A 21,467-nucleotide genomic window follows, 5' to 3' on the forward strand; every position below is an offset into this window, starting at 1 on the left:
GGACTGACACATATCCACTATTGATACTATGTATAAAGTAGACAACTGGTGGGAACATACTGTGGAGACAGGGAATGCTACCTAAAGCAGTGTAGTGTCCTAAATGGGAGGGCAGTCCAAAAGAGAGGGGATATATGTATACATTTTGCTATGCAGTAGAAGTTAACACAACATTGTAAGGTAACTATACTGCAATAAAATTTTTAGAAAGCCATGATATCAAATCATGTATATGAGTCAAGTTTTATAAGTAAAATATATCATATAGCAAAAAAGGGGAAGCTTGAAATATTGCAATAATTACCAAAATGTGACACAGAGACAGGAACTGAGCACATACTGTTGGAAAAATGGCACTGATAGACTTGCCCCACTCAGGGTTACCACAAACCTTCAATTTGTTAAAAAAAAAAAATCTGTGAAGCATTATAAGTGTATTAGTCTCTCAGATGTGGCTGACTCTTTGCGATCCCATGGACTGTAGCTCACCAGATTCCTCTGTCCATGGAATTCTCCAGGCAAGAATACTGGAGTGGGTTGCCATACCCTTCTTCAAGGGATCTTCCCAACTCAGGGTTTGAACCTGGCAGATAGATTTTTTAACCATATAAGCCACCAGGGAAGCCCAGAAGCACAATAAAGTGAAGTGCAAAGAAAAAAATAAAAAACAAAACGAGGTATGCTTGTATATGATCAGCTTCAGGCAATCACTAGACGACTTCATCGGGCAATTCCTAAGGCTTTTCCAAAGCCTGTTGATTGAAACAAAATTCAGGCTTGCACACAAAAATCTAATAAACCTGCTCATAACGATTACAATTGATTTCAGATGATTTAATCCCCCTGGGTAACTTCTAATTCTATGTTTATTAATTGTTAACAGGGACCGTTTCCTTCCAGCAGAAAAGAAGGCCAGGATGCAATAGGAAACTAGGTGTACTCCAGGTTATTTAACCTGCCACACCACCTCTCTCGTACTCTAGATGAGTCACCTAAAAGAAAGATGGCCAAAATTTTTACTCTTCATCTCCAGTAACTGAAGGCCCCTAAACAAAACTTAAACCCCTTAGTTTCTGCCGTTAGTGCAAAGAGCCAAGACACTGGAAAAGAAACTGCTACAAATTTTAAGTGCTTTAGACACTGTCAGCCCTCCAAATAACCTCTCCAAGTGACAGTCACTCAACCATGTCTGACTCTTTTCAACCCTATGGACTGTAGCCCTCCAGACTCCTCTGACCATGGAATTCTCCAGGCAAGAATACTTGAGTGGGTTGCCATTTCATTCTCCACGGGATCAACCCAGGATTGAACCCAGGTCTCCTGCATTGTAGGCAGAGTCTTTACCATCTGAGCCACCAGGGAAGCCCAAATAGCCTCTCCAATGTCCTCCCAATTCTCTAGGGCAGGGCTCACAGAAAATACAGGGGTTCTTCCCAATCCTCCCTCTTAATGGGCTTGGAGAAACATTCCCCCAGTTTGGGAATGAATCTCTCCCAGTCCTAAATGTCACCAGAGCCACATTTCCAAGGCTCAACCCCACTACTAAAACAGCCCCTGCCCCACAGTACTAATCAGTTCAGATAGTGGAGATCGCTAATGAACCTCGAGAGGTTCCTGTCTCTGAACCTATTTCCTTTTGTTTAGGCCCTTTGAGAGATACATGTCTTTTTCTTCTTAGTTCCTTTGTCCCTATCCATTGATTAGGCCAAGACTTCTTACAGAAGTATCATGTTGGAATTTCTTTCTCCCCCAAAGGAGAAATAATTCTAGGACTTGACAGTAGTCATTAAAGCAGCCCACCAGATGAGTTACATGACTTCTTTTATTTGCTCTGTGTCTGAGAGTACTAGAGATGGTTCTGGAAACACTGATTCTTTGTCCCAATTGAATCAGCTACCACCCTCCTTAAAGGCAAAATCCTTAACCGATACTGGCAAAATTCACAGTGCACCTCCAACCAAGATTCAAACAGATTCTCAAAATCTCTTCTCAGAATTAATCAATGTCCTGTAAACGAAGAACCCTTCCAGGCACAAAGTCAATAACACAAGATTACAAGGTTCAAGGCTTCATTATCTCTTGTACTGGCTCCTGTAACTCTCCCATTTTGCCATGAGACAATGTAAGAGCCAAAGGTATAGAGGTTTCTCCTGAACCTCAAACAATAAAAACAACGTTATCCCTTAACACCCCATTGTTCCTAACCCTCAAATGTTACTACTGTCCATCCCCACTGGAGCAAATTCTTTACTGTAGCTTATCTACGTAGTGCATCGCTACGAACAAAGCTAGTGGAGGTGATAGAATTCCAGTCGAGCTATTCCAAATCCTGAAAGATGATGCTGTGAAAGTGCTGCACTCAATATGCCAGCAAATTTGGAAAACTCAGCAGTGGCCATAGGACTGGAAAAGGTCAGTTTTCATTCCAATCCCAAAGAAAGGCAATACCAAAGAATGCTCAAACTACCGCACAATTGCACTCATCTCACACGCTAGTAAAGTAATGCTCAAAATTCTCCAAGCCAGGCTTCAGCAATATGTGAACCGTGAACTTCCTGATGTTCAAGCTGGTTTTAGAAAAGGCAGAGGAACCAGAGATCAAATTGCCAACATCCGCTGGATCATGGAAAAAGCAAGAGAGTTCCAGAAAAACATCTATTTCTGCTTTATTGACTATGCCAAAGCTTTTGACTGTGTGGATCACAATAAACTGTGGAAAATTCTGAAAGAGATGGGAATACCAGACCACCTGATCTGCCTCTTGAGAAATTTGTATGCAGGTCAGGAAGCAACAGTTAGAACTGGACATGAAACAACAGACTGGTTCCAAATAGGAAAAGGAGTTCGTCAAGGCTGTATATTGTCACCCTGCTTATTTAACTTATATGCAGAGTACATCATGAGAAACGCTGGACTGGAAGAAGCACAAGCTGGAATCAAGATTGCCAGGAGAAATATCAATAACCTCAGATACGCAGATGACACCACCGTTATGGCAGAAAGTGAAGAGAAACTAAAAAGCCTCTTGATGAAAGTGAAAGTGGAGAGTGAAAAAGTTGGCTTAAGGCTCAACATTCAGAAAACGAAGATCATGGTATCCGGTCCCACCACTTCATGGGAAATAGATGGGGAAACAGTGGAAACAGTGGCAGACTTTATTTTAGGGGGCTCCAAAATCACTACAGATGGTGACTGCAGCCATGAAATTAAAAGACGCTTACTCCTTGGAAGGAAAGTTATGACCAACCTAGATAGCATATTCAAAAGCAGTCATTAGTTTGCCAACAAAGGTTCATCTAGTCAAGGCTATGGTTTTTCCTGTGGTCATGTATGGATGTGAGAGTTGGACTGTGAAGAAGGCTGAGTGCCGAAGAATTGATGCTTTTGAACTGTGGTGTTGGAAAAGACTCTTGAGAGTCCCTTGGACTGCAAGGAGATCCAACCAGTCCATTCTGAAGGAGATCAGCCCTGGGATTTCTTTGGAAGGAATGATGCTAAAGCTGAAACTCCAGTACTTTGGCCACCTCGTGCGAAGAGTTGACTCCTTGGAAAAGACTCTGATGCTGGGAGGGATTGGGGGCAGGAGGAGAAGGGGATGACAGAGGATGAGATGGCTGGATGGCATCACCGACTCGATGGACGTGAGTCTGGGTGAACTCCGGGAGTTGGTGATGGACAGGGAGGCCTGGCGTGCTGCGATTCATGAGGTTGCAAAGAGTCGGACACGACTGAGCGACTGATCTGATCTGATCTGAGAAGAAGCTAGGCAGTACCTTTATGCATTAACTCTGGAAGAAAAAAAAAATTCACCTGGACAGTAACGCTTCAGGGTTTTACTAGGAGTCCTTCCTATTTCTCACAAATCCTGAAGCCTGATCTGGATGATAAAAATTCCCCTAGGGATCTACTTTGGCGCACTATGTGGAGGATTTGTTTCTTTGCTCTCCTTCTCAAGCTTCCTTTTAAAAAGACAGTATCCACTCGCTAAAGCTTTTAACCTTGAAGGGACATAAGATTGCCAAAGAAAAGTTGCAGTTTGCCTCAGTCCCTAGTTTCCACATGTAAGGCATCTAATATCAGAACAAGAGTTATACCTAGTTCCAGACAGACCTCACTGTGTCCTAAATTTCCCCAAACCCCAAATTAAGTGCTGACTGCTAGGTTTTCTAGAGCTACTTTGTTGTTGCGAAAATTGAATTCCAGATTTCTCTCTTATGGTCAAACCTGTGTTTGTTCTACTAAACAATAATAACACTGACCTAATATTATGGGGTGGAGAAGGAAATGACAACCCACTCCAGTGTTCTTGCCTGGAGAATCCCAAGGATGGGGGAGCCTGGTGGGCTTCTGTCTATGGGGTCGCACAGAGTTGGACACGACTGAAGCGACTTAGCAACAGCAGCAATATTATGTGAAGAAGCAGATGGCATAGCTTCTAAGGCCTTAAAGGAGAGTTTGATGAATCCACCTGCCCTTGGGCATCTCAACGATCAGATTTTCTTTTCCCTTTTGGCATATGAAAAGGAAGAGGTATGTGTATGCCTTGGGGTACATGCCCTAAAACACAGGGAGAACCATTGGCCCACAGGGTATGACAGCCAGCAACTGGAGCCTGCGCCAATGGGATACCCTCTTTGCCATTGAAGCTACTGCCCTTTTGGGTCAGTTCAGTTCAGTTCAGTTCAGTCACTCAGTCGTGTCCGACTCTTTGGGTAAGGGCTACCAAAAAAATCCTTATGAGATCTTGAACCATTTTTGTGCCTCATGCAGTAGAAGTCCTCCTGAATTCTCATCACACTCAACACTTCTCAGTCAGCTGTCTCACTTCCCGTGATGTCCTTTTGTTAACTGCTCCTTATATAACTCTTTTACATTGTAATATCCTTAGCCAGGCTACTCTTCTCCTTTCCATGATGAAGTCCCTCTCTACTGAGTAACGCTGATGGGTCACCTCTTGACTCTCCTCATGCTCTTCAGCAAACTCTTTCAGGTAACGTTGACTTCTCATGGTTCACTGATGATTCCTATGCAAAAGGTGACAATGAGAAATATTTTGCTGGGTGTGCTACTGCAACTCCTTTGATGATGTTACTTTAGCCCTATGGTACACACGGTTACTCATGAGTGATCTCAAGAGGTTTCCAGTCCTACACAGACTCATACTTCAGCCAAAGACAAAACTGCCAGTATTTATACTGATGGTAGATATGCTTTTGGAATAGCTCATGATTCTGGAATGTTGTGGCAACAGCACGGCTCCTTTATTTCCAGTGCAAATAAAATTTTAAGTGGCCCCTATGTTCAGGAATTATTGGATGCAATGTTTTCACTTGCAGTTTTAGCTATTAATAAGTTTAGAAGGCATTCTAAACTTGACTAAACAAGGGAAATCACCTTGCTGGCATTTCTGCAAGGAATACTGACCTTAAAGGAACTGATAGCAGTCAAACTTCTGTAACAGTTCAAAGGGATATTTCCCCCAAATGATAACTTAGCAAAACTAGCTAGAAAAGCCCAGCAATTGGCCTCAGAAAAAAGAAAAACAAGATTGGAAATTCAACAGTTCTTGGTTTGATAGAAAAGAGAAAGCTATTTGGTTTGGCCCAAGCAACAACCCAGTCTTACCAGAGGGTAAAATCCCCACTCCTCACCACTGTACCTGCATCAGACCATTGGCCTACTGGAGAGACGACAGCATCCATGAATCAATACTAGTGAGGAAACATTAACAAGGCCACAAAAGCGCTTACCTCACCCTTCCACTTCTCTGAAACACAACTCAGGAAAATCTGCTTGCATTGCTTCTGGACATTGTAAACTTACTAACGGACCATTTGAGGTCTGGCAAATGGGTTTAATACAACTTCCTACGTCTCATGGAGATAAATATCTTTCAGTCATGGTCTGTATGTTTTCACACTGAATGGAAGCCTTCCCTAGAGACAGACTACTGCCTCTTCTGTGGACAAAGCCCTTTTGGAGAAGATGATACCTACTTGAGAAACTCCTCTCAAACTTCATAGTGATTGAAGAACTAATTTCGCTAGTCAGCTACTTTGATGTGTGTGCATGCTAAGTCGCTCAGCTGTTTCCAACTCCTTGCAACCCCATGGACTGTGGCTCACCAGGTTCCTCTGCCCATGGAATTCTCCAGGCAAGAATACTGGAGTGGGTAGTCATTCCCTTCTCCAGGGGATATTCCCAACCCAGGAATCGAACCCAGGTCTCCTGCATTGCAGGCAGCTTCCTTTACTATTTGAGCCGCCAGGGAAGCCCAGGTTCTTTGACAAGTCTGCACTATTTGGCTGGTTTTAATATACTTTAATTGTGCTAACCACCCTCAATCCTCTGGTTTAGTCAAATGCACTAACAGCATTATTAAGATTCAATGGCAATTTCTGTAGAAATCCTCCAAATACATTAGCAAAAGCACTGCCACTGATTCTTCTAAATCTTAGACCCACTCCTTTTGGAACTCACCAACACACACCCTTTAAGATGGTCCCAGTATACCCAATGTACTTGGCTTCTACTTTTTCTGATCCACAACTGATAAAAAGAGAGATACTCTAATACAATTTCTATTGAAAATAATCATGTTATTTGTAGAGCAATCTTTTCATGGTACGCTCTTTGGAGACAAAGATCTTAAGCATTATGCCTTGCGACCTGGATATTTTGTTTATTGGAAAAGACTGTCTTCAATCTTGCTGGAAAAACTTCTGGGAAGTACTGCTAACCAACACTTGTGCTACCGAACTCCAAGGAATAGACTCTTGGATTCATATGACAAAGAAGGCAATTAAATCCTGATCGGACATGTACATCATCCAGTCACATGAAAGTAAATATTTCCTGGAACTGAAGCATACAACCACTGATGAAACAGCTTTCCCAAGATATCCAGATCAGGTCTGTCAGAAGTGTGTTTCCAAACCCCTGATGGAGATAGAAAGCTTCAGGTAAACCCCAGAGTCTATTATTTTTGTAACATGGACTTTGGATTAAAAAAATGCCTGAGATTTCTCCCTCCTTCCTTGTTACTCAAATGCGATCTTATTAGGTTTCCAATCTGTACACTTTCTCTCCAACGTGGGACACTATACCCAGGAAACGTCCTTCCTGACACTGAGGGACAAAAACCTGCTGAGAAGTGAACACCTGACTCATCAGTGATGCTTTCATAAAAAGAACTCCGTCAAGAGGAGAAAATTAAAAAAACAGACAAAAAACTACAAACTGTAATTAAACAGTCAGGAAACCAGAAGGGGGAGCTCTCATGTCCTGTGACAACAGACAGAGCCCAGGAAAGACTCCTCTTCTATCCTGGCAACAACTCAGCCAATGAAAAGCTGTGGACTCTTGGTTTACTCCAGCCTTCCCAACTTCCTTTTCTCCTCTATGAAAGAGTTCTCCTTCCCTTGCTCTGTGGGGACTTGCATGTAGCTTGACCTGGTTGTAGACTCCAAGTTGCAACTCTCTGCTGATCCCAAATAAGCTCATTTTCACTAGAGAAATAACTTGCAGTCTATTTGTTTTGTTTTGTTTTTTTTTGGTCAATGTATCTCAGTTCACAGAGCTGTTGTGGGGATGGAAATAGCATGTGAGGAACCTGTGTGTAAACTACAAAATGTTACATGTAAGTGAAATGATGGTAAGGTTAATACATGGCCTGTCCAGGAATAGTTTAAACACATTTCCATGTGAGCTCTCTGCTTGGCTTACCTGGGCCCTCCTGAACATAGTCGGCCATGGGCCCCGTCACTGTGGCGATGTCGATGTCGGCCATCTTGGAGCTCAGGGTGATCTCCCAGAAGTCAGCGGGGCTGCTGCAGTTGCTGCTCCGGTCCCCGGTGTACTCCTGTCAGGAGGAGCACAACCCAGGCCCGTTACGCCTCTGGCACCTTGTTTTCCGCAGAATCACCCCAGGTGCCCCACCTGCCTTTCACGCACCTTCTCATAAAAGAGCCTCTCCAGCCGCCCGTCCTCCTTCTTGAGGGACAGCCAGCGTCCGCACAGGAACAGGAACTCATCCTCGTTGGTGTCGTTCCAGATCTCCACCTTCTCGACGTACCAGTCTGCGCACCACTTGGTGCTGTCGTGGCGGAGCTTGATCTTGTAGATGACGCCCAGATCCGCAGCCTCAATGATGAAGGTGTCGGCCTGGGAGTCCAGATTCCTGGATTTGGGTGGGGGTCCCTCCCTGCCTCCACCTGCTCCAACCCCATCCATCTAGTGCTTTTCATCACCCTTAATTGCTGGGCTGAACAGACCTTCCAGGCTGGACCCCTCCAGGCCCAAATCCCCAACACAGAGAGTTTGATATTCCAAGGCCTTGCTTCCACAATTGCCCTGTTTTACAGTCTAGCTCCTCTTGGGATAAGAGGACATCCTGGACATGCTGAGTTATGTGGAGTATTGGTTGAGGTCAGCTAGGAGGCTGGATGGTAAGAGCTATGGAAGAGGTGGTATCTTTCTGAATAAGGAGAGGGGCCTTGAAATTCCCAGGGGGAAGCCAGCAGTTGGAGGAGCCAGTCCGGGCTGCAGGAGAGCAGAAAGGGGAGAGGCTACGGTGCAGGCCAGGCTGAAGAGCATAAGGCACGACACCTGGACTGTGAGTTTATGAGGGATTTTGTGGGGATGTGACCTAGGCCCTCCTCTGTGTCCCTGATTATACCTTTCATGACGTGACATTGTATTCTGGAGCGCTTGCATTCCGTTAGGATTGCTCAGTGAGATGGAGTTCTAGGTTTGGGGTAAACTGGGATCAAAACAGCTGGCAGGAGCTTAGGGAAGGAGAGGTGGGAGAGGTGACCCCGAGTGACACCCACTTTCCTTCCAAAAAATATGTTAAGTCACTGTACTGAGAGCTGGGAACCCAGGGATAATAGGATGCCCTGCGCCCCTCCTCAGGACAGCCCAGGTGGTGGTAGTAGCCACCTGTGTGAGGACTAGTGCCGGGGCTGGCAAGACTTGCCTGGCAGTGGCATTAAGCTGAAGCTGGGCCTTCCAAGCAGCCAGGGCAGGTCAGACTGCAGGCTGAGGTAAGTGCAGGTGAATGGTGTGATCCTGACGGCAGGTGTGGACCTGTGCAGGCCTTAGAGTGCTGGCAAGCGGCTGAGCCCACACCCTACGACATGGCAATTCCACACCTTCATATGTACACAAGGATGCTTACTGCAGGATAATTGTTTACAGTGGAAAGTTAGGACCCACCTAGGTGTCCAGGATTGGGGCAACAGTAAATAACCATGGCAGTGTCGTACATGGAATGTTATGTGTGCAGTGGTTACAAAGAACAAGCCAACAACATCCATGTCTGACTATCTTGACAGAAAAATTTCAAAGGTACCCCATTGCCTGCAAAAAAACACCCATATAGGATACCTTTTATGTAAAGAGTTAAAGCCGCAGAGCAGTGTTATATATTTCCTTTGGGCATATGCGCACGGATGCAGAGAAGAGCCTCGGCAAGACCTGGACACAGGAGAGAGTGTGGACCATTCTGGAAACTGGGGCCCAAGGGAACTTCTACACAGGCTAGGGAGGCATGCAGTGAAGATCTGGGAATCCCATGAAAGGCTCAGGCAAGATCTGGGGTCAGTGGGGAGCCTTGATGAGTCCAAGTGAGAGAGTGACTCTGCCATCTTTGGATGGATTAACTGGGGAAGCCTGGAGGGTAGATTGGATTTCAGAGGTCTGGTGCAGGGTTCCCTAAGCAAGGTATGATAAGGAAGCCATGACAAAGCTGACCGGGCTGATCTGAGGGTCATTTAGAGAGAGACTCTCCAAGACCAGGTGACTCACTGGATATGGGTGGGTGGGAGTTCTGACAGAGAGAGGGGTGCCAAGGAGACTCCTAGATCTGGAGCACAGGATTAGAGAAGCAGAAGCTTTCACAATACTCAGCAGTGAACAAAGTCCGAAATCATCAGTGACTGAGCCAGAGGAGCTCCAGCTTCCCCACCGGGATGTCAACACGGGAGGGAAGGAGGAGAAGGATGAGGCAGAACGGGGCAAAGACTTCTCTTGTGATGTCATAATTGCTAAGAGAGAAAAAATCTGGACCTGAACACCAAGGAGAATGGATTGCGTCACCTTCACTTATACTTTCACTCATTTATTCATTCAACAGATAGTTTTTGGTGGGAAATGAAGTCCAGAGCCCCTTCCTTCTTCCTCAGGTGGTGCCTACCCCGGGGGACTCCCTTTCCCCTCCCCACCTTCTCTGGGAGCCCTGGGGCCCGACTTCCCTGGGATCTCGAGCCCAGGCTAGGGCTTCTTACAGGCGGCCTGGCTGCTGGAGTCACCAGCCGGCTGCAGACCCACTTAGATGGCACCCGCTGTCCTTGGCCCGGAGTTACTTTCCTGTTCACCCAGTAGCGAACATTTCAGCACTAAAGGTCATGCCTGGCTGAGGCTTGGGCTTAAGGAGACCCCAGTGAACACAAGCTGGTTGATGTGGGAATCTATCTCCCCAGACACGCGGCTACGAGGAGGACCGCAGACGGGGTTAGGAGCCAGTGGCCTGGCTCTCCTCCTCAGGCTGTAGCCTGGCCTGTGGGGCTTCTGGCAGAGTTAGGTGAATGGAGAGGAGGAAGGGAGCCTGAAAGTGAAGAAGGGTGAAGGTGGCAGAGGGAGGGGTGCTCCGGCAGGGAGAGGGGCCAGGCTGGTGGGAAGCAAGTGGGGACGGAAATCTTCCTTTGGTAAAACCACTGTTAGGTCAGAGCTGGTAGGGCCTCGGATCCCACTATCCAATTGGATGGTCTTCATGCTTTTTTTGTAGCCACAGAGCCCCTTGATTAATAGAACGCTTGCTTGCCACCCCAACAGATAGGCCATCTCAGAGTGGTCCCATGTGGGAGGAGGCGGGTGCCCATCTGCACCCCCACTCTTCCATGGCTCCCTTGGGCCTCCATGCTGTCTAGAGTTCTGCACAACACAGCTGAGCTGATTCACATCGGGCTCCTTCTTTCACAGATGAGGACGCTGAGTCCAGAGATGCTCAGTCACGGGCGGAGTGGATGGCAGACCCAGCCCTCCAGACCTCTATCTTGTTCAAGCCTCTGTCGAGGCAGCTCTCCCACTCTGCGGTGCTCACCTCCACACTCATAACCCACGTGCAGTGAGCTACATTCTCTGAAGAAGACCCAGCTCCGTATAGCCAGCAACCTGGGGCTCACACGGCCTCTTGCCTACTCAAGTCCCACCCCCACTCCACATACAGGACCCAGGGCTCAGGCGTAGGCTGATAGAGGGGGACCAGATGCCCTTGGGGGATGCATGGGGCAGATGCCACCCCAAGGGTCAATGACATCCCACAAAGGTCCCAGACAGCCTCAGGGACCAAGAGGAGCTGGCCCCTGGAACAGAGGGCCAGAGGAGAGGGGTGGGGTAACATGGGGGCCCCGCCTACCTTTCCTCTCTCGAACTTGTTGGTGCGGTTCTCTGACTTGCCCAGGTACCGCTCCCCAGTGTCCCCGAGGTCCCCATAGATGGTGATGTAGACCTTGGCATCCGTCCCCGCCCCGGGAACATTTCCTGTGAAGATCTGCACCGAGTACAGCACAACTGGGTGGGCAGTCGGACAGACACACAGACAAAGGGAAGAAAGGGATGGCATTGTTTAGTTTGGGGGAACTGGATTTGTAGGCAGAGTTCAGCTTGTGGCCCAGGCCTGCAGGAGAACGCAGTGTCCTTTTTCGTCTGCTCCATTATGCACGCTCTGCTACAAGTCTGGCCAGATTCAGCAGTGGGAAGTTTGCTCTAAGAGACCCAAGGGATGGAGACTTTTCCAGCATCCCTCAAAACATATACCCCACCCCCACCCCGGGAAACTGCCTGCCATGCGTGCACACCATGGTCACTAAATGCCATGACACACGGACCTGCCTTCCCGCCAGAGGGTGACCAGTATCGATGCCAAATCCCTCTAAACAGTTCATAGGAGAAAATTAAGTATTTCTAAAAGAATAGATTCCCCTCAGTGTCTCTTCTCTTATTTGCATTTACTCTTCAACCAACCTGCCCCAGTGCTCCAGGGAACCACCCGCCACCACAGCCACAATCACTGTCACCTACTCTTTTGTCTCCCACGGCCTTTGGAAAGGGCTCAAAGAATACTTGGTGTGACAATTATTACAGATTATTAAGGAAAATAAAACCAAACACTGTCTTGTTTTTGTTTTGCTGCTAAGCATTCATCAGGGAAGAATAAAGTAGTCACTCACTCAACCCCCCACCCTGGGTGGGGGAAGACGCATCTGTTTCTATGACGGCTAAGCATTCTGTGTCCCCTCTCCACAGTCCTTTGTGCCAGGAGCTTTGGAGTTTCAGGCCAAGGAAGAGGGGACTTAGCTGGATTATCCCCAAGGGGAAGGATGGAAATTGTGGCTTTGAGGTGAAGGTGAAAACGACCCAACTGGGAAGAAGTTTCGTTTCCCCAGCCTGGGAGCAGGTGTGGGTTCGAGAGTGCCTATGGTGGTAGGAACTCCCCAACTGCCCACAGGGACCCAGGAAGGAGACAGCTGCCAAGCCTGTCTGAAGCCTTGAAGCAAGGAGGCCTCCAGGGTGAAGACAGGGTCTTTTGACAAAGCCGGGCTCCTTGGAGAAGCCTTTCTGGCCACCCAGAGAAATGAAACCTGTGTGCTGGCTGACAGCCAGCAGCCACAGTCTCACCAAGCAGAAGGCCAGAAGTAAAGGTTGTCCCCAACCTGGACTGAGGGCCAGGTCCCTGCTGTGAGCCTCAGGGTTTTTATAAGACCCTAGGAAAGGGGACACCCCTGCCCTGCAGTGACTGAGATGGACACTCTTACCAGCCCATGCAAGTGGGCTCAGAACCGCATGGAACTAAATGCAGGAGAGTGAGGTGACGTGAGCTGCTCTGCCTGTGGGTATGGAACACGCTCACGCCCACAACACGGTTCCTATTATTATCCTCATTTTCCCCTGGATCCGTAGCATTATTCTTCCTTGCTCCCCTTCTGCCTCTTTCTGCTCCTTGAGCAGCTTTATAGGTTCCTAAACATCTGCCTTGCCCCAGATGCCCATGTCTTCCAGTTCTGTCTGCTTCCCGTAGCTCTCACCCTGCACGCTCCAGGTGTCAACTTCTGTGAGTTCCCCAGGCTGTATCTCCAGCCCAGGTCCCTTCTGAGCTCTGAACCCACACCCCTGTGTCCACCTGGACTGGACCACAGGCCACAAGCTCACATCCAGTCCTGAGCTCCGCCCCCTTTCCCATCGTCCCATCTCCATCACCCCACCCAGCTGTCTGCTGGCCTTCCCTCCTTGGTGCACCAGGAGACCTGCTCCTAGAGGCCTGTCCCCTTAGAGAGTAGGATCCAGCACTGGGCACACTTGAACCCTGGCCCCCCGGCCCCCAACTTGCTCAGTTCAGTGCAGAATCCAGCCAGCATTTCACACACACATTAATAACATCTTCTTTTGTCTAAAGGAGTCAACGTGACCCACACCTGGCTGGCTGATATGACAAGAGGTAACACTAGGAATCTTGCCGGAGTTTGGACACAGCAGTCGACTGTCCCCACCCTCCTCACTTGTTCTCCCCATCCGTTTCCTGGCTGTTCATTCAGACCTGCTCCACACTTGGGTGGGACATTTTCAAAGGAGACCCTTGTCCCAGAGTGGGGTGTGGTGTCCCCAGGGCTGTGATTTAAATGGCCTTCCTGCCCTTCACTGCTCTCTCCAGTCCTTTTGGGAATTAGCAAAACCGACTCAGCTTTTGGGTGCTGAGCAGCACGGTCGGTCGTGCAGTCAAATCCGGCTATTTCCGGATCCTCCTCCCTCCCCATCCCACCAAGGCCACCCCGCTCTCCGTGAAAAGATGTTTCCCTAGAAACACCACCCAGTGCAGAGGGGTTCGTAGCATTTTGTTAACACAGAACAGCCAAGGGTGCCGTGAGGACAGCTTTCCAGCGCATCCTCTGGGATCCAAGTAGAAAAGGAAATGATCCCCAGATTCAAAGTAAAACACATTCAGAGAAAAGGATGTGGGAAAGGCATGTCATCGAGGTAACACTTGTTTTTATCTCTAAGCAAGTGGCAACTCAGATGAAAAGAAATGTCACAGCTACAGCAGAGACTTAGTTTAGGTTGAGGTCTGAGCCTGGAGCAATACCACCCAGTAAGGGAAGGGAGAAGGGCATTCAGAGACTAGCCAGAGAGGTAAGAAGGTGTATGGAGAGAGTAACATGGGAACTTACATTAGCATATGTAAAATAGATAGCCAAGGGGTTGGGGGGGACTCAAACTGGCGCTTTGTAACAGCCTAGAGGGGTGGGATGGGGAGGGAGGTGGGAGGGAGGTTCAGGAGGGAGGGGACATGTGGATGCCTATGGCTGGTTCGTGTTGCTATTTGGCAGAAAACAACAAAATTCTGTTAAACAATTATCCTTCAATTAATAAAATAAATAAATAAAGGAAAGAAAATGGTGGTTCCAAAGCAAAGGAATGAGGGCAAGAAGTGTGTGCTCAGGCTGGTGCAAATTCTGCAGAAAAGAGCCTCATCAATGAGGAAAAGGTGACTGGCACACACAGAAAAGAAACCCATGGCCTTGGACACGGAAGCTGCACCCAGCCTCCTGAGAACAAACACCAGAGTTACAGTTCTGTACAAAGCCGGGAAGCTATCTGATTCACACTCGGTAGGGACAGCTGAATCCAGCAAGAGCAGAGAGGACCAAGTCCAGCGGATTAGTAGCCAAATAACTAAGCAAAGGGAGAGAACAAGGACCAGTTGAGTCCAGCCCCAGGAGAGCACATACGTGGATGTCGGATCACACTGTCAGACCAGGGGAGGATTTGAGCACGAGACTCAGGGTGAGGGCGCTGCAACTCTGAAGAACAGCCGTGCCATTTATTAGCTGAGTGAACTCTGGCAGCTTGTGTAACCTCTGTGAGCCTCAGTTGCCCTCTCTGTGGAGTGAAGGTAATTACAGACTCTGCCTCCGAGGTGCAAAGGCTCTGCCCCGCACAGGGCAAGTGTCCAACGAGGGACACTTCGTTCTGCTGATGGTGATGAGGGCGATCACCCCACACTTACTGTCCAGAGGCTCCTCCACTTCCTTGTAGACTTGCCTTAAAGACCCATCTCTCATGTATTTCTCGGTGAAGATGTCATAAGGGACCAGTTCTCGAATGGTCTTCTTGTCATCCTCCGAAGTGGCAAGCCATCGATCACAAGGGAAAGTCAAGGTCTCTGTACCCTGGGGTGAGGAGAAAGGAGGAAACTGAGCCCTTCATGTGGAAACTACCAACTTCAGTCATTCATCACCCATCTCAACACTCATGGGGACCAAGGCCAAGGATGATGGAGCCCCACTGATAATGCAAAAGCCCCAGGGGAGGCCCCAGCCCTGCCCCAATTCCAGCAGATCCAGCCTTACTTAAAGCACTTCCAAACCATGTCAGGGGGAGGCTCTGGAAGGTCGAATTCCCCAAGTCACTTGAAAATGGATACCCGAACCCCATCCCAGAGACTAAGACTCAGCTGGCAGTGAGGGGAGAGTCTGTATTTTAAACTTCTCCCTAGGTTTAGAATTCTGTGGTTTTAAGAATGCTTTCCAAGTTGTGTGGGTGGCTTTCTTTCTCTGAGTTGACCTTGAGTTGCAGGAAGGACACACTTGGTCACTCACTAGTAGCACGGCTTTGGGGGTGAGGAGCAGAGACACGGCTGTCCAGACCCTTTTTCTTGAAGGTTTTAAAAGATTGTGCCTTGGGCCTGCTTTAGCTCCTGCACTTGGCATGAACTGGCTGAATCTTCCTTAGATGATTTTATCTCAACTTAAAAAGGCTGCAGTTTCTTATAAGAAATCTGACTTGAATCTCTTCTGAAATGGGACAAAAGAAACCGCAGGATGGACCAGTCAGAAACTCACATCTTTATCTGGGAGGAGCCGGCGGATGTCCACGTGGGAGCAGTGCCAACCAGGATTCATGCCCATATTATCATGGCCAATCCGAATTTTTTCAATGATTTCTCCCACATCTTCTAACTTGGGGAAGGAGAAAATACACCAGATGTTGATTGAACAGTCCAGGAAAGTACAACCTCAGCAAAACTCTGCCTCCCGAGGGCATCTACCTTAGAAACCCTTTGAACTTCCAGGGGTCACTTTCTCCCAGTCAGTCCCTCCTGTTTGGTCAAATCAGCCCCTGCTTTCCCTTCCTTACACATGCTGTGCTCACACCTCCCTTCGTCTCCCCAACTTAACATCAGCCTAGACTCCAGAACTCAGTTCACTCAAGCTCTGGGAGGCCATACCCCTTTTCATGGTGGAGCCCAGCCCCCAGTCTTCTGTTACTAGCAGAGGCTTGAGAGCTGAAGATGAGTTCTGGTTCTGCCCAAGCCCTGCCTTGCTAGTCTGACCTTCTCCTTGACCCCTCAGGGCTGCTTCCATCTCCAGCCACTCCTCTTCTGTGTCATTCAATTTCCAGTCCCTCCAGCCTGACATTTTCTTGCCACAGGGCCTTTGCATTAGCCCTCCCTGCCCCTTCCCTTTCTTCTTCTTTACCTAAACCAGTGTTTGCCCAACGTCATCATTCAGGTCTCAACTCAAGGATCATTTACTCAGGGAAAGCCCCTGATCACCTTGGTGGTTTAGTCACTAGGTCATGTCTGACTCTTGCGACCCCACGGACTGTAGCCCGCCAGGCTCCTCTATCCATGGGATTCTTTAGGCAAGAATACTGGAGTGGGTTGCCATTTCCTTCTCCAGGAAATCTTCCAGACCCAGGAATTGAACCCAGGTCTCCTGCACTGCAGGCAGATTCTTTCCCAACTGAGCTATAAGGACCTGATCACCTCAAAAAACTCAAATCTCTTCATGATAAGGTCTGACAGCATCCTATCACTCACACACACACACATACACACACCAGCACTTCTCACAGTCAGAAGTTTGCCTTTACTTGTGTGAAGCCTTCTTTTCCATCACTGAAAGTCATAAGGGCAGGCACCACGTCTGTTTTGCTCATCACGGCATCCCCAAAACCCAGAACAGAGCCCTTGACCTCTGTACTCAATACCTAATGGCAGAAAGGATAAAAGATTGCTTCCTCGTCTGTGAAACGTGTGTGACAAAGTCAGCTGGGTTCTCTCACACCTCAGCCACCAAGGAGTGCATGGAAGTCCCCTTGAATGAAAGAGTGATACGTGCAGGCATGAAGAGTCCCTGAAATTCAGGAGGTGCCATCTCTCATCTGTCCTGTCTGGACCCTGTGGGCACATGGTGCTGGAGAGGGACTCAGCCAGGAGTGACTGACTCCCAGATCCTTTCCTTAGAGCCTTCAAAAGAAGCAACAAGGTGGCCAGACACAAGGCAAGGCATCCACACGGTTGGCACCTGCCTCCTTGGCTCTCTCTGTCAGGCTGCCCTCCATCAGGCCCCACTCTAGGGCCTCTGGGAGCCTGTGGGCCTCTCCCAGTTCTCATGTGTCATGTTCTTCCCTGAAATGGAGCTGGATGTGTCAGTTCCCATCCTGCCTCATCCCTATGGGGATCTGGGCAATCACAGGTGGAAACAGACAAGGAAATCGGGGTAAAGGGAAAAGAGGGCAGGGAAACAAAGTAATACCCAGATGCCCTAGCTCATGGTTGGTCCACGGAACTCATGTCTTTGGCATTGACAGGTCGAGGTTAAGGAGGGTGTGCAGACTTGAGCTTCCTGGCAGCCCCTCTGAGGAGCTTTCTGCCTGGCCTGCTCCTTCAAGGACTCAGTGCTACAAGGAGATGGCAGTCAGCCCCAGGGTAGTTGAAGACTCCTGATGAGTGAATGGCATCTGAATGAGTGATTGAACCATTCACCAAATGTGGAGCCTCTATAAGCCTAGACAGATGTGACCTGGGAATGAACTGGAAGAGCTCCCAGCACTGCACACCCTCCACACACACACCGTTGACAGCCACCGCCAAGCCCATCAGCACCACCTGAGAAATGTCCCCCTGCTCCCACCCACCTCCATCCTTCCCAGCTACAGCCCTACAAGCTGCATGATCTAGACAAGTTTCTTGACCTTCTAGGCCTTAACTGCCTCATCTATCAAATGGGGAGATTGCTCAGCCAAAGGCAGGGGCATGGGCAGGGCAACCCTTCAAGGGTTCATCTGGGTCTAAGATCACAGACGTGTTTCTTTTTGTCAGCAATTCTCTCCTTCCAAGTGACCAATATAGCACCACTTTGCTGGAGACGCCTTGAGTTAACAAACTCCCCAGCAGCCAGCTCACCCGTGCTTCATCAGAGACCTGGTGTCCCCTGCAAGCTCCTGGACTTTCTGAGTCATTAAACAGAGACCAGTGAATGCACGGGGCCTCACGCTTTCACAGCAGGAGAAACAGGAAGCTCCGGGCGAGATCGTGACTTACAGGATCTGCACTCAAGGACACTGAGCTGCCAGGCAGCTGTCAAAGGGGGACAATGACACCATCTGACTCTTGGAATGGTGATGAGGATTAAATGAGGTGATACATCCCAAGCGCCAAGAACAAGGCTGGCACATGGGGAATGCCCAGTAAATATTAGCCATTGTTATTTTCCCAGCAGATTTGGGTGTCTGAGGACGAGGCCACAGAGAGGGTGGGCTTGCTCGTGAGTCAGAGGCTGAGCAGAGCCAGAATCCAGGGTTATGGGCTCACTTACAGCCCAGCACTCCTCCTCTTGCCCGAAGATCAGTGGGAAAAGAGAAACGGAGAGACAGGGACACAAAGCAAGCTCATTTGTGTCTAAGCCCTCATACTCCCCCCAACACCCAGGTAGATTTGGAAAGAAAAAAAATTGCAACAAATTACTGGCAAATTATAGCTGCCTATTAGGCAGACTTCATTGATGAAACTTCCCGGAAGCCAAGGTGTGATCACACTCAGGCCTCTGACAGCATCCGGCTGGGATGACGCACGCACAAGGAGATCTCTGTGGGTGAGGTGCTGCTTCGTGTGCATAGATGAATCACCCTTGAATTCTCCTTGTTAAAAAATCTCCACCAAGGTGGCAACCTTCCCACAAGTGCCGACTGCTCCCGGAGAAGGTGGGGAGGGGAAAGGGAGTTTCCTGGGGCAGACACGACCCGAGGAAGCAAGATGGGGCTCTGTGCTTTGTCTCCCACCAGAAAATAAGGGGCACATCTCCCAAAGTCCCTACTACCTGGAGAGCCCAAGCCCTCACCCCTTGTCCTTCAGAGTCACCCCCTTTAAATCCTGTTCCATGGATCCTTAGCCAAGTTACATCCCTCTCCTATCCCGTCTTGTCAAACCTCAAGCCACTTGCTATGTTTCCTTCCATCTCTGGCCCTCAGCCATGATGTTCCCCTTGCTAGGAAGGCCTTCCCTCCTTGGTCCCTCATATGCTCACTTTCAGGTCTAGCTCAAAGCCACCACTTCCAGGGAGCCCTCTCTGGTCTCTGAACACCTACAGCACACTCAGCCAGCCCCACTGTTTGCCCTCATGGGCTAGTGGATGGCAGGGGCTAAGGGCACATATTCTAAGCCTCCAAGCGTTGAATCCTACTTCCACTATGCCTTGGCTGTGTGATTTAATGGAAGCTACTAAACTCTCTGTGCCTTGGTTTCCCCATACTTAAGCACAGATAATCACAGCGCAGAGTTGCTCTGAGGGCTAAGTAACCCTATGACAGGGCCTTCTTATCCCCAAGAGCAGCTATGATGATGGTCACCAGACTCTCTCCTTAGCCTTGTTGAGATCTGGGGTTCCCCAGTTGGACTACAAGCCCCTTGCAGGCATGGTCTGGGTCCTCTCCTTCCCTTGTCTCTTCCACCCCACCTGGCACAGAGTGGAGCTTACAAGGAGGCACGGGATGGGTGTACAGAATACCAGGTGTGGATGCGGTGACATACATCCGCAATAAGCATCGAACAGTGAAACTCTCAGGCCAGAGCCAAGTGGGAACCAAGGAATACATGGGATGCTTTCTTCCCTGCTGGCTCAGATGGTAAAGCATCTGCCCGCAATGCGGAAGACCTGGGTTCGATTCCTGGGTTGGGAAGATGCCCTGGAGAAGGAAATGGCAGTCTACTCCAGCACTCTTGCCTGGAAAATCCTATGGACGAAGGAGCCTGATAGGCTACAGTCCATGGGTTGCAGAGTCGGACATGACTAAGCGACTTCACTTTCACTATAGCTTGACAGATAAGCAGGAGACAATAATGTGATGAGGAAGTCTGGAAGCCAGCTCCCTCCATGGCTTTGCTGTTGGTAGCACTGGAGATAGCCCCAGTGGAACTGTGCCTCTAGTTTCCTTAAACCCTGTGCACTCATTGTCACCTTTGACTCAGACACTGGTCCCGGAGAGGGAAGGTCACTGTCCTCCTGGCTCCTCACATGCACTGAGGCTCAGAGAGATTGGATGAACTTCATCCAATGAGGTTCCAGTGAGAATGATGGTTCCAGTGAGAACCATCTCCCTCACTCACAACAGCCCATCAGATGAAAGGCACATGTCAGACTCTGGACAAGGGCTCCTTCTCCTTGCCTTCTGGTCCAGCCCGCACCCCTGTGCTGGCTCCCTTGGGAGCCTGTCAGATGCCGGTACCTCCATTATGAAGCGGGAGGCGGACTTCCTCTCAAAGAACAGCTTCTGCTCCCTCTTGTTGGTGCACAGGTACTTCTGCTGGGTGCACACGGCGTCGCAGCCATAGATGACGATGAAGATGTTGGCGTCTGTCCCAGCGGCAAAGACATCACTAGTGTAGAGGGTGATCTCATAAGGGACAACTGGGGAGGGGACAGAAGGCAAAGTCAGAGGGGGGGTGAAAACAGGAAACAAATACAGGCAGGTCAAGTTCTTCATCAGCACCACCGCTCTGGATCTGTCCCTTCACTAGGAGCTGCTACCCAGGGGCCTGAACCTTCATGTGGTTGCCTAGCAACCCAGGGTGGAGGGAGGTATCCCGACATGCCTTGGGCCCATCGAAAACCCCTGTCACCTCAGACTAGGGTCTCCGTGCCTCTCCCATTACAGAGCTAGTACAACAGATTGGGTGAAAGCACAGGCTCTATCTAGCCTGACTGTGCGACCTGTGCAAGTCACCTAGGAGCCTTGGTTTCCTCATTTGTTACAGCATCCTCAAAGCAGTCCATGGCTGTAGACATCCTATACACAGGAGCATTATGTTTCAGGGGACAGCCACCAATCAGATCGGCCGGTCTACAGTGGTGAGAGCCCTTTCTCTTCTCTTCTCACCCCTTCTACTACTCACTCACTGGCTCCACACTGGCCTGCCCCTCCCCGGCAATAGACTTTCAGATGATGACAGAGGAAGCAACATGTCAAAAATTCACCTAATTGTTCCATTTTCTCCTTTTCTTTAGCTGGTAAAGGAATTACATTTTGCTTCTTTTCAAGTTCTTCCCCCCCCCCCCAGTCAAGATAAAATCTTATAACAGTGATTTCTTTGGTGTGTTAATGACTGGAATGAGGACTGATTAAGGGGTTGA

The 21,467-nt window shown here is 48.9% G+C and overlaps 1 protein-coding gene across 2 annotated transcripts in view; it reads right to left on the reverse strand.

The window, feature by feature from the left end:
• The window catches only part of LOXHD1 (lipoxygenase homology PLAT domains 1), a 205,295-nt gene that overhangs the window by 44,659 nt on the left and 139,169 nt on the right, over positions 1 to 21,467 (reverse strand). For both annotated transcript variants that reach the window (XM_070361798.1, XM_070361797.1), the window contains exons 26-31: positions 20,563 to 20,744; positions 15,897 to 16,013; positions 15,062 to 15,224; positions 11,417 to 11,571; positions 7,954 to 8,163; positions 7,726 to 7,861 (exon numbers count right to left, since the gene is read on the reverse strand). In XM_070361798.1, coding sequence (XP_070217899.1) covers positions 7,726 to 7,861; positions 7,954 to 8,163; positions 11,417 to 11,571; positions 15,062 to 15,224; positions 15,897 to 16,013; positions 20,563 to 20,744 — 963 coding nt within the window. The remainder of the gene's footprint in view (positions 1 to 7,725; positions 7,862 to 7,953; positions 8,164 to 11,416; positions 11,572 to 15,061; positions 15,225 to 15,896; positions 16,014 to 20,562; positions 20,745 to 21,467) is intronic.

The sequence above is a fragment of the Bos mutus genome, chromosome 24 (assembly GCF_027580195.1).
Source record: "Bos mutus isolate GX-2022 chromosome 24, NWIPB_WYAK_1.1, whole genome shotgun sequence".
Taxonomy (NCBI): Eukaryota; Metazoa; Chordata; class Mammalia; order Artiodactyla; family Bovidae; genus Bos; species Bos mutus.